At 40.5% G+C, this 15,612-nt stretch overlaps 2 protein-coding genes across 4 annotated transcripts; one reads left to right on the top strand and one right to left on the bottom strand.

The window, feature by feature from the left end:
- The first annotated feature begins 42 nt into the window (after positions 1–42).
- On the top strand, positions 43–719 carry LOC117614097 (oleosin 1-like). Its single transcript, XM_034342790.1, has one exon. The coding sequence runs from the start codon at positions 63–65 to the stop codon at positions 426–428; it is 366 nt and encodes a 121-aa protein (XP_034198681.1). The 5' UTR covers positions 43–62; the 3' UTR covers positions 429–719.
- LOC117614096 lies at positions 612–2,543 on the bottom strand. 3 transcript variants are annotated; one of them, XM_034342787.1, is made up of 6 exons: positions 2,302–2,543; positions 1,939–2,073; positions 1,695–1,833; positions 1,479–1,604; positions 1,293–1,383; positions 612–1,161 (listed from the first exon to the last, which is right to left on the bottom strand). In XM_034342787.1, the coding sequence occupies exons 2-6, from the start codon at positions 2,025–2,027 to the stop codon at positions 1,010–1,012; spliced, it is 597 nt and encodes a 198-aa protein (XP_034198678.1). In that variant the 5' UTR covers positions 2,028–2,073; positions 2,302–2,543; the 3' UTR covers positions 612–1,009. The 3 variants fall into 3 exon arrangements, with proteins under 3 accessions (XP_034198678.1, XP_034198679.1, XP_034198680.1); XM_034342788.1 differs by having other exon boundaries at positions 1,939–2,117; positions 2,302–2,475; XM_034342789.1 differs by lacking the exon at positions 2,302–2,543 and adding an exon at positions 2,232–2,250 and having other exon boundaries at positions 1,939–2,117.
- Between the last annotated feature and the right edge of the window lie 13,069 nt (positions 2,544–15,612).

Below are 15,612 nucleotides of genomic sequence, written 5' to 3'. Positions count from 1 at the left end.
CAGCCCGCCACCCATAAATTCCACAGCATCCACAGGGTCTCACAGAGACTTCTTGATCAAACATGGCGAATCAATCAAAAGAAATTACCCAGAACCTCTACGGCCGGTCAGCTCCACCCTCACACCAGACAGTCAAGCTCTTGACCGCAGCCATAGTTGGTGCCACGCTGTTATTCTTGTCCGGGTTAACTCTGACCGGGACGGTGATTGCCCTGATCATGGCTACCCCTGTCCTGGTGCTCTCTAGTCCAATTTTAGTCCCGGCTGGGATAGTCATGCTCCTCATAGCAGCCGGCTTTGTTTTCTCCGGCGGTTGTGGCATGGCAGCAATGACGGTGATGGCATGGTTATATAACTATGTATCAAACTATGCGGCTGCGAAGCAAAGGGCTACTGCGTACGGGCAGTTCGTGATGCTTGATATATAGAAATGGTGAGTTGGTTTATGGAGGAGTGTAAATTGTCAAATGCGGTTGGTGTTTTTGTTTGCTTGTGAAGCTAATATTTGTTCTGCTATAAATCCCCTAAAATTCACCATTCTCAATCACATTACATTCATTGATTGATGTGGAAGACAAACAAAAATAGACAAGAAAAATGGAAAACTTAGAGGAAAGAATGTGCTAATCCATATATCTACATCTGCTCAAGTGATTTCATTGCCTGAGTGCATAACAAATTTGAGATAATGTGCTCATCTGTCAACAGTTGCAAGATCCAATTCGCAAAGGAAAATTAAAAAGCATAAAATTTTGATGCTTATAGGACTTTATCTCATCTACTCTTCTTTGAGAGAAGAAGCAAAAAGAGAAACTAGAAAACGCACCATTCGAATTGCAAGCCAATCATGAAGGTCAGGTCAATGCCCAGAAGTTACTTCAAAATGTACTGCGGGACCAAACTGAAATCTTAGATACTCCAATGCCTCAATTGGTCTAAAATGGAGCTGCCGTGATATACTGAAATAACCAAAACTTGATGAAGCCAACCACTTTTATGAGTCAGATATTCAAGAATCTTTAGAAGCATTTTGATCCACTGGCCGTAACAAAAAGGGTGGAAGAAATGCTGGGATGGTGAACGCCAAAACCAAGCACACCAACACAAAGCCTACAACCCACCAAGCTTTGTACGGAATTCCCAACAGTAGTTCATCACAAACTGCCACCAACATGTAAGAGATAAGCTTTGTTATACAAACAAATTGTAATGTGCCTTGCATTAAACAGCAAAAATTATAGTAAAAAAAACATGTTAATTTCTCATGCCAAATTTGATTGATATTACATTACCTATATTGAAAATGATGTGTTCCCTCTCCTGCACATTTGGTATTGCAACAACTCCTTCTGGCTCCACACTCACCAACACATACATGCCACCCTAAGTAGTCAGCAGAGTCCAAAACTCACTGAGCATCTCATGAAATTCAAATTAATGAAACTAAGTATTCAAAGATTCAGCAGCAAAAATCGAACCTGATCGTTCGAGCCAAGACTTTCAGTCTTGAAAATCAGCTTTTCTGTATTTAGTAATCTTCTGTTCCCAGTCAGTGCAGATTCCAATTCCCCTCTCTTGAGTTGTACGGAAAATCTAGCAGGTATCTGTGAACACACAAATGCAAGTTAAGGAACCCATAAAGGGATTGCTGAGCAACATAAAGAAACTCCATTGAAAGTTTTAGAAACACATACAGAAGCTGGATACGATATTTTCACTTCGTACCAAGTATCAGGTTTCAGTCCTTGAAGCTGGTAAAGGCGTGAACCCATTTTTAGTGGCAGAGTTTCCTTCCACAGCTCTTCACCAACATTCAAAACTTTGCTGTCTGTCCTGTAAAAAGGTGCAGAGTAGTGAATTGGGTTTAAGACAATGTGCCCAGAGATTAACATCAAAGCAGAAAAATGTGCAAATTGGGTTTCATTTGGATATACTAACGTGTTCCCATGGCTTGAATTTGAGCAGCTGATAACGATGCAGATGATGTAGAGTGTGATCATAAGACTACGAGTACGCATCTGACGCATTGTGGTTGTGGACGAATGTGGCACGCTGCTTTCTTACTTCTTCAACCTAACCAATCACAAGTACACATTTCAGTGGATTTGTTTCTCCACCTGCACATTTCATCAAATACTTGGTGGGTAATAAAAACTGCAGAGCAATCAAGTGAACAACTTTATTTTCAGCGAGTGGGTGTTGAAGATTTGGATTTACGAAATAATACAAACCCTTCAGTCTTCTGAATCAATTCAAAACATGAACAACTAGTCCTTTTGCATGTAGGCTAGTTTTCATTACCTTTCTCAGGCTTTCTCGGCAACCAAACAGACCAATAATCGATCAGCGGTTACAATAACAGCTACAGGAATTCGCAATGCCCGAGTCCATATTTTCTCAGGAATCTATCAGTGAGCCATCAGCTCAACAAAAAACGAATGATCCAAAAAACAAAACAGCAAAAAACTCGTAAAAGGAAATAACAAACGCTTGACCGGAAAACGAGCTCTAAATAAGATTATAATACGGTGGCACGTTTAAACGCAGCGTTTTAGTCCTTCTTGAATCTTGCTTGATAAAACCGCTAAAACGACGCGCAGTGTTTTGGCGTTTTAATCGTTTTCCCAGTGAAATCTCCCTCTCTTACTAACAGCAAGTGAGCTATAAACAATTTTTAAATAATATAATTTATTCACAAAATAAATAATAACTAAAAACTCATTAAAGTAATTAAATCATGCAAAGATATTACTTAATTACAAATATCAAACTAAACAAACTGATTTTTAAGAAATTTATTTTTAAAAAGTCCATAAATAATTTAAAATAATTAATTACTATATTTGAGTAATTTATGAAATTAATTAAAATATTTAAATACTAATTATTTACTAAATAAATAATAATTGAAATATAATTAGTATTTAAAGTAATTAAATAAGGCTAATATATTCCCTTTTTAATATATAAAAAATAAGTATATTTGAATAAATAAAAAGAAGAGTACTTTTCTTTTATATATATTTTTTAACAAATCGTATAGCCGTGTGGCTATACGCCTCTTAAATATAACATACTTAACGAGTATAGCCGCGCGGCTATACTTTTTTGACATGCCCAACCACTACCTGGGCCCTGTTTTTTTTTTTTTTTTTTTTTAATTTATATAAGTCGTATAGCCGGGTGGCTATACTTGAGAATTTTTTTAAAAACGAGAACAGCCGTGCGGCTGTACTGGGGTCTTTTTTTATAATAAATAGTATAGCCGGTAGGCTAAACCCTTTTTAATAGTATAATTAACGAGAATAGCGCGCGGCTATACTCTGGTTCTTTTTACCCAAAAATAGTATAGCCGGTGGGCTATACTAGGGATTTTTTTATATAAAAGAGTATAGCCGAGTGGCTTTGCTAGGGTCTTTTTTGTATAAATAGTATAGTTGAATGGCTATACGCTTTACATAAGACACTGTGATCTTTTGTTTAAAAATTATCTTTCCTCGATTTTTATTTATTGCTAAGAGTAGTTTATAGCATTATCCATTGCTATTAGGTCATTACCTGAGTCTCTATTGTCCCCTTTTGAGTTTTTACTTTTTTAGAGTTCTTATCCGTATAAAGAATTTAGCATTTTCACGTTTAATACTCGTATTGTACACGTACATACGTATTTTTCTTGTTTAAAATATTATATAGTGGCCGAACTTTTCAGTCGTAACTTGCCAAAATTTTGCCGAATAAAACACGTACGTATTTTATTAATATTTTTCCCGTTCCATATTTTACTAACTATGAAACAATTTGAACGGCGAAGATTCTTTCTTACTTGTTATAAGAAAAATGCAAGATATTGATTTTGCAATCTCTTTGCCAACCAAAACAACAATTTCAAGCAAAGTTTTATGCGTATAGTAGTAAGAGAGGTGGTAGTATTCTTCATGTAAAGTGTTGTTTGAAAAGTGAAGCAATTACCAAGACCACTATAACTCAGCATGCAATTCTCAACGACAAATATTGCGTGCAGTAATATAATTTAGTAGCACTAGAGGAAACAAGGTAGATCAAAGGCAAACATTCCCATGAAAAAAATAATAATAATAAAAAAATTGAACTCTCAGATTGATTTAGTGTGAAATTTCTCTCTTTTCAATATATGTTTTGGATATGTTGAAACTAGCAAATTAATAACTCTAAGGTATAAACTAATGAAAGTAGGCCACAAAATTTCAAAATTGCTAGGGCACCCTTCTTTGCAAACTCTCAAACTAGAAAGCTTATGTTTTGCTTTCAGTGTAACCTTTCTCTGTTAACTATATTTTCCGAGTAGAAGGGTAATTGCAATACACTTATAGTGGGACCTAAGAGGGGAAAATTTATCCCTTTCTTTATCAAGTGCACAAACTATATGCAATACAAGTAAGCAAACTTGCTTTTTAATGTGTCAGTGAAAAAGAAATCACACAATGTAAGTGAAGTTTTATAGTGATGCACATCTAATTACTTTGGGAACATTTAACAGCAAACATTGTCAAACACACTAACGACTAGTCGTTTTGCATGCATGCACTGGTGGATTTAGAATTTTTTTAGCGGATGTGCAAAATTGACTAAGTATGAAAAATAGTTTTTCGGAATAATCATTTTCTCAAGATAATTTTTGACGGCTTTTATTCCTTACACATCAAATAAGAAAACTTGATTTTATGGGATTTTAGTATGAAGTATATATTGACTTAATGATCCATCATTTTTAGCCTAAATCGTATTTTGCACTAAAACCGATTTTTCATATTTTGATTTGGTGGGAATTTGATTTTCTAGTATTTTTATTTGAATTCAAATGGGGGGTACTTCCTGTAGACAAAGAAATTTTGGTAAAATAAATTTCATTGGACCAGAAAATAATTAGGGTTCAGTGGATTGAATTGTGGGCCTCATAATTCGCACATGTGGCGTATGACTCATCAAAATCGAATTAGTTGTCAAAAATTGACACGTGACAACATCTGACGGAGTGCATCAAACGGTTCAAGATGAAGACAAAATTAAGGGAAAGAATCTTATGTGATTGACTTTGATTTAAATCAAATATTAATCAGGTCAATCAATTGAAGATAATCTGGTTAAATTGCCAGATTATGGGAATTGATTTAAATCAAATCAAAATCCCACAAAACAAGGTTTTAAATAGGGAAAGTTATTTAGGTCAAGCATCCTACAAAAGCCTATAAATAGGAGGCCTCAAGACGAAAGAAGGGTGAGAAAAAACCTAGCACTCAGAAGAAACAGAAAACTCTCTGCATTCTTCACCCTACTTTGGAAGAGCCACCAAGCACAACAAATACGTGCCGGTTCCTTCACCATAGAAAAATCCCAAACACCAAACAAGCTTCGTGCTACCCGTTTGATCAAGATCAAGTCTCTACGACCCTTGTATCAAACACAAATTTTCTTTAAACACTTTGGAGATCGAATCAGAGGATTCAATACAGAGATTGTAACCCTAAATTTCATTAATACAATATTATTTTGTACACGTGTTCTTGTCTCATTTGTCGCAGGAAATTCGTGTTTACAAATTTGGCACGCCCAGTGGGACCATCTCTGCCTCTCATCTCTTTCTCCAGTTCCAAAATCAATCAACACAACGAAAAACGATGGCTTCCAAGAAGATTCAATCTGTTCCCGCGACGAAAGGCAAAAGCGTGATCGCCTCCTTCTCAAGCGGAGATTCTGCTAGGGTCGTCACCCAGAGCAAGACCAAGGCGATATCCGTAACTCGACATGTCACTTTCATACCGACTCAAGCCAAGGCGAAAGATGTCAACCGAAGGCGTGAACCGGTCATCAATTTGGCAAAGAAGACTATCACCAGAGCAGATGAGAGAAACTCTTCGAACGAAGAAAAGAGTTTTTCATCTTCGAAGAATTCAAGAGAACACTCACTCTCGCCTGTTTCATACGCTGACTCGAGCACAGGTTCATACCATGGATCCCCGCCTAACGACCAACAGAAGAAGATTGCCTCGGCGTCTGTAGGTGAGTCTTATTCAATGGCTATACAGGTCATGGTGACAGGAGCAATGTCTATTGAAGAACAGCTGGCCCATATGAGTGAAGCGGTCACGAAATTGACGAAGATGGTCGAAGAGAAGGATGTGCAGATTGCTTCTCTCATTAACAAGTGGGAGACACATCAAGATAAGGAACCTAGTCAAGACGTGCATAAGAAAGAATCACATCATGAAGCTGAATCCAGCGAGAAAGGATTGGGTCATGAAACAGAGTCGGGTGATAAGTCGCACGGAAAAGGCAACCAGCCTTGATGGGTTCTTTATCTATCCAACAACTTCAGGACATGATCACGAACACCATCAGGGCTCAATATGGTGGGCCTTCTCAAGATACATTTATCTATTCCAAGCCTTACACCAAAAGGTTAGACAACCTTCGAATGCCAACGGGCTATCAACCTCCAAAGTTCATGCAGTTTGATGGAAAAGGTAACCCTAAACAACATGTTGCCCACTTCATCGAGATGTGCAACAGCGCTGGCACTAACGATGATTATCTCGTGAAGCAATTTGTCCGATCACTCCGAGGCACTGCATTCAACTGGTACATTGACTTGGAACCTGAGTCAATTGACAGTTGGGAACAAATGGAGAGAGAATTCCTCAACCGCTTCTATAGCACTCGTCGCTCAGTTAGCATGCTAGAGCTCACTAGCACAAAGTAGCGAAAAGACGAACCTGTTGTTGACTACATCAATCGTTGGCGTTCATTAAGCCTCGACTGCAAAGATCGAGTCTCAGAGTTATCGGCTGTAGAGATGTGCATTCAAGGTATGCATTGGGGTTTGCTCTACATTCTTCAAGGGATCAAACCCCGTACCTTTGAAGAATTGACCACTCGTGCGCATGACATAGAGCTAAGTATCGCTAATCACAATGGAAGAAAGGAAATGGTGAGTGATCATCGAAATGACAAGTCGTCGAGAAATGGGGCAGACTCTTTGAGGACACGCATCTTGGAGTCAATGACGATCGGTGCTACTCCAATGAAGATTTCCACTCGAGGCAAGAAAGATGCGAGGAAGGCCGAGTCGACTCAAGATCAAGAACCACGACGACACACCCTAAAAGAAATGAAGGAGAAGAAATATCCTTTTCCAGACTCTGACGTAGAAGGCATGCTGGAAGACTTACTTGAGAAGAAGGTGATTGAGTTACCTGAGTGCAAACGCCCTGAAGAGATGAATCATATTAACTACCCGAAATACTGCATGTACCATCGTGTCATCAATCACCCAAAGGAAAAGTGCTTCGTGTTGAAAGATCTCATCATGAAGTTGGCACAACAAGGAAGAATCGAAATGGATCTTGACAAGGTGGTAGAGTCTAACCATGCTACGATCTCATTTGTCTTATCTGGTTCGGCATATTCGCCCTCACTTCAATCACTGGGGGCATTCTCTGAAACCCATCAACTCAATCCGTATGAGTGTGTTGGAGTGAAAAGTCAAAGTAGTGTCGATTCATTCAATGACGATAATGAAGGATGGGCATTGGCTACTCGGAAGAAGTTACATAAGAGTGCACCTTTGCCAAGAACTCCTTGATCAAAAAGATTTGTAAGCAAAAGAAGTTCTCCTCAATCACATAAAAGGCATAGAGGAAATGAATTATCAAATATGAACAAAATGGTTCCAAAAGATGAACTCTTGAAACAAAGGTCGCCTAGCCCCATCATGCTACATGACTTCTTCCCCAAGGGATTCTTCAAGAATAATGTGTCGAGCACCTCCCGAGGTGAAAAACATAAAGGGGATACTTCTTACTTCGCTTGACACAAATTCAACCAAACGCTCCTTCCTTTGCCTGTACGAGCCAAAACTACACAAGGCACCAAACGCTCATTCGTTCGCCTACACAAGGCACCAAAATGCTCATTTTCCTGCAAGAGCCTAAACTGCACAAGGCACCAAATGCTCCTTTGCCTGCACGAGCCAAAAATGCACAAGGCACCTTACGCTCCTTCGTTCGCTTGCACGAGCCAAAACTGCACAAGGCACCAAACGCTACTTCGTTCGCCTGCACGAGCCTAAATTGCACAAGGCACCAAAACACTCATTTGCCTGCACGAACCAAAACTGCACAAGGCACCAAACGCTCCTTCGTTCGCCTGCACGAGCCTAAACTGCACAAGGCACCAAATGCTCATTTGCCTGCACTAGCCGAAACTGCACGGTGCACCAAGTGCTCATTCACCTGCACGAGCCTAAACTGCACATGACACCAAAATGCTCCTTTGCCTGCACGAGCGAAAATTACACAAGGCACCAAACGCTCCTTCGTTCGCCTGCACTAGCCTAAACTGCACAAGGCACCAAATGCTCATTCGCCCGAATGAGCCTGAACTGCACAAGGCTCCAAAATGCTCCTTCGCCTGCAAGAGCCCAAAATGCACAAGGCACCAAATGCTCACTCGCTTGCATGAGCCAAAACTGCAAACTGAAAAAAAAAAAAAAATTGAACTACGTCATGACTTGATCTCTTCTTTTCCTAGAAGGGTACGTAGACAGCTCATGAGACCACTTTGAGTTCAGTCACATAATAAAATAAATTTGGAGTTTCTCATTAGTTTGGCACTATTCGACTTCCAATTCACCCCATTAGGGCTACATTAACATCTTTCGTTCAACATCGAGCTGCTTCACTAAGGATCATTTCTTTGGTGAAAGTATTTGCGCTCGATCAAGTTGGATGTCCTCCAATACGTGAAGCCTAAGCGCTTGAGTGGGTTATCACCAAATCAGAGAGATGGATCAAACCCAAGCGGTATAGGATGTCCACGTTCTTTACTCGTCCTCCACTACGTAAAGCATAAGCGCTTGAGTGGGTTATCACCAAATTGGAGAGATGGATCAAACCTAAGCGGTATAGGATGTCTACATTCTTTGCTCGTCCTCCACTATTTAAAGCCTAAGCATTTGAGCGGGTTATCACCAAGTTGGAGAGATGGATCAAATCCAAGCGATATAGGACGTCTACGTTCTTCACTCGTCTTCCACTCACGTAGAGCCTAAGTGCTTGAGCGGGTTATCACCAAGTCGGAGAGATGGATCAAATCTAAGCGATATAGGACGTCTACGTTCTTCACTCGTCTTCCGCTCACGTAGAGCCTAAGCGCTTGAGCGGGTTATCACCAAGTCGGAGAGATGGATCAAACCCAAGTGGTATAGGACGTTAATGTTCTTCGCTCGTCTTCTCCTACGTAAAGCCCAAGCGCTTGAGCGGGCTATCACCAAGTTGGAGAAATGGATCAAACCCAAGCGGTATAGGACGTCTATGTTCTTCACTTTCTTCCAAAGTACCTATTATATATATATATATATATATAGATGTGTAGCAGTGAAAAAAGAAAAAAAGAAAAAAGAGAGGTTATTTTGAGCTGTTTGGACCAGCCCAAGCTAAAGGAGGCAGCCTAGTCTGCACACTTCTCCAGCTCAGCAATCACGAAGGCCCAGCAGATGCTCCAGCGCAGGCCCAATGCCAGCCAGCACGAAGCCCAGCGCCTCCTCTTGCGTAGCCCAACACCAGCCAACAAGGCCCATTCTCTAGCGCACGAAGCCCAGCGCCTCCTCTAGCGGGCAACCCATGTCACGCCAGGCCTAGTTCGCGTCTCAACATGAGCAGCCCAGCGCTTCCCTACCTCCACTTCGAGCCCATGTCACGCCTGGCCTGCTCACTCTAGATCCAGCATGCCCAGCTCAAGCCCACATCGTGCCAAGGCCCAGTGCAGCTTCTCCTAGCGTGAGCCCACGTTGCAGACCAAGGCCAATTTTCCACTTCAAGCCCAACGCATGCAGGCTCAAGCCTGCCAACCTAGCAACCCTCCAACAAATGCACGCAGGTTTGAACCTGCTAGCCCTTCTCAATTCCAATTATGCTTTCAAAAAAAAAAACAAAAACAAAAAAAAAGAAACAAAAACTGACGCAAGCACAGCCAAAAGTGAATTAAAAGTTGCTATTGCCAAAAGTGAATTAAAAGTTGCTATTGTTCCAAAGAAATTCAACCAGCAAGCTTCTTGATAGGCCCAAAAAGGTGGGTTCTTGCCGCTGTGCGAAAGAAATTTCAAACACTGAAGGAAAAGAAGCCAACTCTCACCACTTTGGTTGATGAGAATTCAGATAACGCAAACTTCAAAGTCGTAAACCTTCTCGCCAACAAGAGGAGTCTTTGCTGTTTTATTTGGTTAATCTCAATGTCCATCAGCGTAGTGCAATTTAAAGAAGCCAAAGGCCATTAAAGCTCCTGGTGATGCTAGGGTTTCTTATTCCCAGTTTTGGAAAATATTGGATTTTGTTTCTTGTCGCATAAGATCTTAACAAAATTGGATATTATTAAGCTTAATAATATCACCCCAAAAACAAAAAACAAAACAAAAAAAAGAAAAAAAGAAAAAAAAGAAAAAAGAAACCAACGCTGAAAGTAGAAAGCCAACATTGGAAATTGAGTGATGAATATGGAATATTATTAAGGTTAATAATATCACTCCCAAAAAACAAAAAAGAAAAAAGAAAAAACAAGAGAAGGAATACTTCAAGCTGCACCTCCTACATGTGACAAGCACATATCTACAGTGCATCATGAAGTGGGGGCAATTTGTAGATAAAGGAATTTTAGCGCAATAAATTCCATTGGACAAGAAAATAACTAGGGTTCAGTGGATTGAATTGTGGGCCTCATAATTCAACCATATGGCGTGTGACTCATCAAAATCGGATTAGTTGTCAAAAAGTGACACGTGGCGACATCTGACGGAGTGCATCAAACGGTTCAAGGTGAAGACAAAATTAAGGGAAAGAATCTTCTGTGATTGACTTTATTTAAATTAAAAATTTAATCAAGTCAATGAATTGAGGATAATCTGGTTAAATTGCCAGATTGTGGGAATTGATTTAAATCAAATCAAAATCCCACAAAACAAGGTTTTAAATAGGGAAAGTTATTTAGGTCAAGCATCCTACAAAAGCCTATAAATAGGAGGCCTCAAGAAGAAAGAAGGGGTCAGAAAAACCTAACATTCAGAAGAAACAGAAAACTCTCTGCATTCTTCCTCCACTTTGGAAGAGCCACCAAGCGTAACAAATACGTGCCGGTTCCTCCACCCTAGAAAAATCCCAAACACCAAACAAGCTTCGTGCTACCCGTTTGATCAAGATCAAGTCTCTACGACCCTTGTATCAAACACAAATTTTCTTTAAACACTTTGAAGATCGAATCAGAGGATTCAATACAGAGATTGTAACCCTAAATTTCATAAATACAAATATTATTTTGTATGTAGCCATGATGCAGGTAAACTGGCTAAGTACATGCCTTATATCCAAAGCATTATCTCCGGCAGGTGGAGATGGTGGAGGCGAAGGCACTGGTAGTGACGGAGGTGGTGAAGGAGATAAAGGTGGCGGATTTGGCCCCCATCTCTGATCTTGACCTCTTGTTCTAGCTCTGCGAGCTGACATGGTTATACACAAAGAAACCATAAAATCATTAAATCAACAATGCAACAAAAGTGCAAAAGTCGAAGGAAAATGAACCTAATGCTCTGATACCAAGCTGACAGGACCCGCCCTGGAATGTCCTGGAAACCGGTGCTGACCCCGTCTTTGTTACCAACATCACCCTGATGCCGGGCCCACTTACAAAAAAACCGAGACTCTACCAAAATTTTGGCAAAGTCTCCCCTATAAATTGAGCAAACCCAATAAAAATTTAACCTGCATAAAACACATAATAAGATCCCAACCAGCAGCATGCTTTCAACATACAACAAAACATATTAGATGGCCTCCGGCCTCACAAGTAAAATCTAGCATGGGCAACAACAGAGCATCTACTGAATTTAGTTTACAAGAACAGTCGAGTAGAAGGAAATTACTCAAAGTCTATTGATGTAAATGATTCAGTCTTCGAACACAGCTTGCAACCTTCCTAGAGTGATTACTGGCTGGGGGCCGCAAAACAGAAAACATGTGAGTGGACAAAAACAAGATTTGCATTTAAAACAACATAGTAACCCCGCCGTGTAAAAATAATGCTCAAGACATGCAGGTTCACAATTCATAATTAAATGCTCAAAAACATACTTCATTGAAAACACTTTAAAACCACAAATCACTCCATCCATAAACCTCATGCCCACAATTTTACTACTCCTACCAACCCACTGTATAGACTTTAATTTCTTCACACTCACAACTATATATATATATATATATAAACAACTATACAATATACTCATCACACTACCTAGATACCGGGGAAACAATCCAACTGCGGGATCGTTTGACTAGTCCGCAGGATTTCCAGGTGTTATCCTACATCTAGGGATGAGCGATCCAACCGGGGGACGAAACTCCATAGCTCACACACCTGAACATCCAACGCCATGTGTAGCTCCAATACTATGTCCTACGTGCGCAGACAACATCATCACACACCGGAACATCCAACGCCATGTGTGATGATGCCAAGCAATATATATAATCTTCCCATATGTCGGAAATTCCAACGCCGCGTATGGGAAGTGTCTCACACGCCAGAACATCCAACGCCACGTGTGGGAAGCCTAGTAACTGAGGAAGGCACTTACATAGTATAATCATACAACTTCTCTCAACAACCCCTCATATTCAAGTTCTTCCACAAACTCACCTCAACAACCCAAATACCCCACCTATAGACAATATATACAGAACTTCCTCAAAATCCATACAAACATCAAATTCAACATTTGAATATAAAATATTCAATATACCATTTAAAACATTATGCATAAATCTTTCATCAATAAAACCATACGTATGATTGAAAACAAAGTCCACTCACAAGTATTCCCATGGTGCCTGACCACGAGAGGGTCCTGCCTGTTGAGTACATGCAGTCAGAGCACCTATTTCAATATACGAACCCTTAATTAATATAAAATTACTTCGAAGCAGAATTCACAAATTAAATACTTAAATCCCCAAGTTCCCAGTACATGTCCGTTGAACGAAGTATCCTAAGGTCCTGTTATAGGTTTAGGAATCGCGCACGATTAGACGGTTATCGCTAACCCACAAACTTTGAATTATTGAATCGGAACATCCGGAGCTCCAATTCATGATCCGTGAAGTCCTACACGATCCTAGGAATATCTAGAACAACATATTTTAATTGAAAAATGATCCAAATATCAGAACCTATCGAACCTGGATAACACACAATATGCAAAAATCCGTTCGATAGTCAAACGACATCCAAATTTAGATCCGCAAAATCCTATGCACTCGTGACAACCTAAGGATCTCATTGGGACAAAATGCAGCTTCACCACCCTAACCCACGCGCCTCCACACGCGCCAGCAGCGCATGGTTGTGCATTGTAAATTCCGGCAACGGAAAAACTCCACACCCGAGCTCACCCTTCCTATCCTAGATACTTCTCGAGGTAAGGATCATTTCATTCAACTACAGGGAGGTCCAATTCGGACGGCAACCGGTTGGAATTTCACTTTGAAATCCGGCCAAAATCTAGTTTTTCAAATCGGTTTCTAGACAACGAATTGATCCAAACCTATGCAACAGGTAGCTAGAACTCAGAAAATGGATGAGGTTTACCTGATTCATTGGGTTTGGGCGGCGGAGACGGCGGCTTGACGACGGCGATACACCGGTTCAAACCACTACTACATTTTAGTATTTGCGCGACGAACTAAATTTCGTCTCGCAAACTAACATGTAGTCGCACAAATAAAAGCGCGACAGAAAGCTCGTCGCGCCTAATCTGTCGCGCAAAGGTCGTGAAGAAAGACTTTGCGCGACAGATAATATCACTCGTCGCGCATTTTTGTGCGACGGTTATCCTTCGTTACAGAAAAAGTTCAGAGACGACTCAATCATTCGTCGCACAAAATTACGCGCGACGAAACCTGATTCGTCGCCAAAACAATGCACGGCGAATAGATGTCGTTGCGCAAGACATCTCGTAGACATTTGCGGCACCAGGAGTTCATCGCCGCGCCATTGTACACGTATTGCGCGACGAAACTATGTTGTGGCGTAAACTTTTGCGCGACGGTGCACTGCGTCGCTCGGCACGTGCCCACAAAATTTGCGCGACGCAATGCTGTTGTCGCAGTAATCTATTTTAGCGACGAAAACTTTCGTCGCGCAAAAATAATTATTCGTAATTAAAAAATGAACCATTATTTTTTCAGATATATACATTTGCGCGACGAAAAACCATTCGTCGCGCAAAACTAATATATAATTATAATATAACTTTTGTTTTATTTTATAAAAAAATAAATTTGGTTTTTTTTTTTTTGGGTAACAAAATGAAATTCCAATAAAAAAAAATTTATTTTATAAAATAAATGTGTGCTACAAGAGAAAGATTTAAAAAATAATTACGAAAATAAAAAAACTAATCGAATAAAGTTCCAAAATCTACATTATCGTCTGGCACATGCGGTTCAGAGGTCTGGGGGTCTACAGGGGCCGGCATCTGGTGGGGATGCTCGGGATGGACGGGCTCGGAGGTCGGCGCATCAAAATGCGGGATTGGAATGCCGGACTGTGCGAGGGACTGCAGAATGACCGACATCTGGCTCTGAAGAGTGGCCACCTGTGATGTCAAAGCAGTGACCTGACTGTTTGACTGCGCTGATGAACGGGGTCTGGGTTCCCTCCGCCTGGCATTCCCCATCCCTCGACAATATGTCCCCGGTCTCCTCCCTAGAGTCTGATCCAATGTCTCCGTCAAGATCTGAAACCCAGCATCCTGTGGAGGATCCACAGACTCGATCGGAGTATCGGGAGGAAGTTGGGAGGCGGACTCCTGAAGAACCAACTGGCTCCTCTCCACCATCGTCGTCTGTTTAGCATAACATAAAATATAAATTCAAACACTCATATAATGAACTTTAAAGTTGAATCGTAACATAAGAACTAAAATTAAATAATACTTACATGAAGGGACTCGGCCAACTCATTCCCAGGCCGAACATAAACGTCGCCAAAGACGTCGATCTCTGGGAATTTGGACCCCCCCTAAATTGAACAAAAGAAGACAAATATTAGAACGACAAAATAAATTAAGAATAATGAAAAAGTAAAAAATTAAATAAAAATTATTCTATTATTACCTGACGCCGTGCATCCATCCGATAGGAGAAGGGCCTGGAACCCGAATGATGGAGAAGAGTCTTCTTCTTCCTATTGCCCTTATTGACTTTGGCTTTATTCTGTTATACAAAAAATAAAACGTATTAGTTGAAATTGAAATTAAATATAAAAAATTAAAAAAACATTTGTAAGAAAATAAAATAAAATATAAAAAATTACCACAAAAGCGGGCGCCTGAAAATGAGCGCAGAGCCACGCCCAACTATCCTCCCGCCCCTCAAGCTCTTTCGGGCAACCCTCTTGAAGAGCGACTTGCGGATCATCGAACGCCTCAAAATGGTGGTGCAAGTCGCTCTTCCACTGCTTGTACCTCTCAGAGAAGAGTCTGTTGACGTACGCCAACGACTCTTCGTCAAGGTCCTCCAAGTTGTAGTT

The sequence above is a fragment of the Prunus dulcis genome, chromosome 1, assembly GCF_902201215.1.
Source record: "Prunus dulcis chromosome 1, ALMONDv2, whole genome shotgun sequence".
Classification (NCBI taxonomy): Eukaryota; Viridiplantae; Streptophyta; class Magnoliopsida; order Rosales; family Rosaceae; genus Prunus; species Prunus dulcis.
Note: the sequence above shows the minus strand (reverse complement) of the source record. Positions and strands in the feature narration are given on the sequence as shown.

Coding starts and splice junctions, on each gene's coding strand:
- LOC117614097 (XM_034342790.1), top strand. CDS start 63: ATGGCGAATCAATCAAAAGAAATTACCCAGAACCTCTACGGCCGGTCA.
- LOC117614096 (XM_034342787.1), bottom strand. CDS start 2,027: ATGCGTCAGATGCGTACTCGTAGTCTTATGATCACACTCTACATCATC. Junction 1,834..1,938: donor AATTCAAGCCATGGGAACAC/GTTAGTATATCC, acceptor ACCTTTTTACAG/GACAGACAGCAAAGTTTTGA. Junction 1,384..1,478: donor GTCTTGGCTCGAACGATCAG/GTTCGATTTTTG, acceptor CTGACTACTTAG/GGTGGCATGTATGTGTTGGT.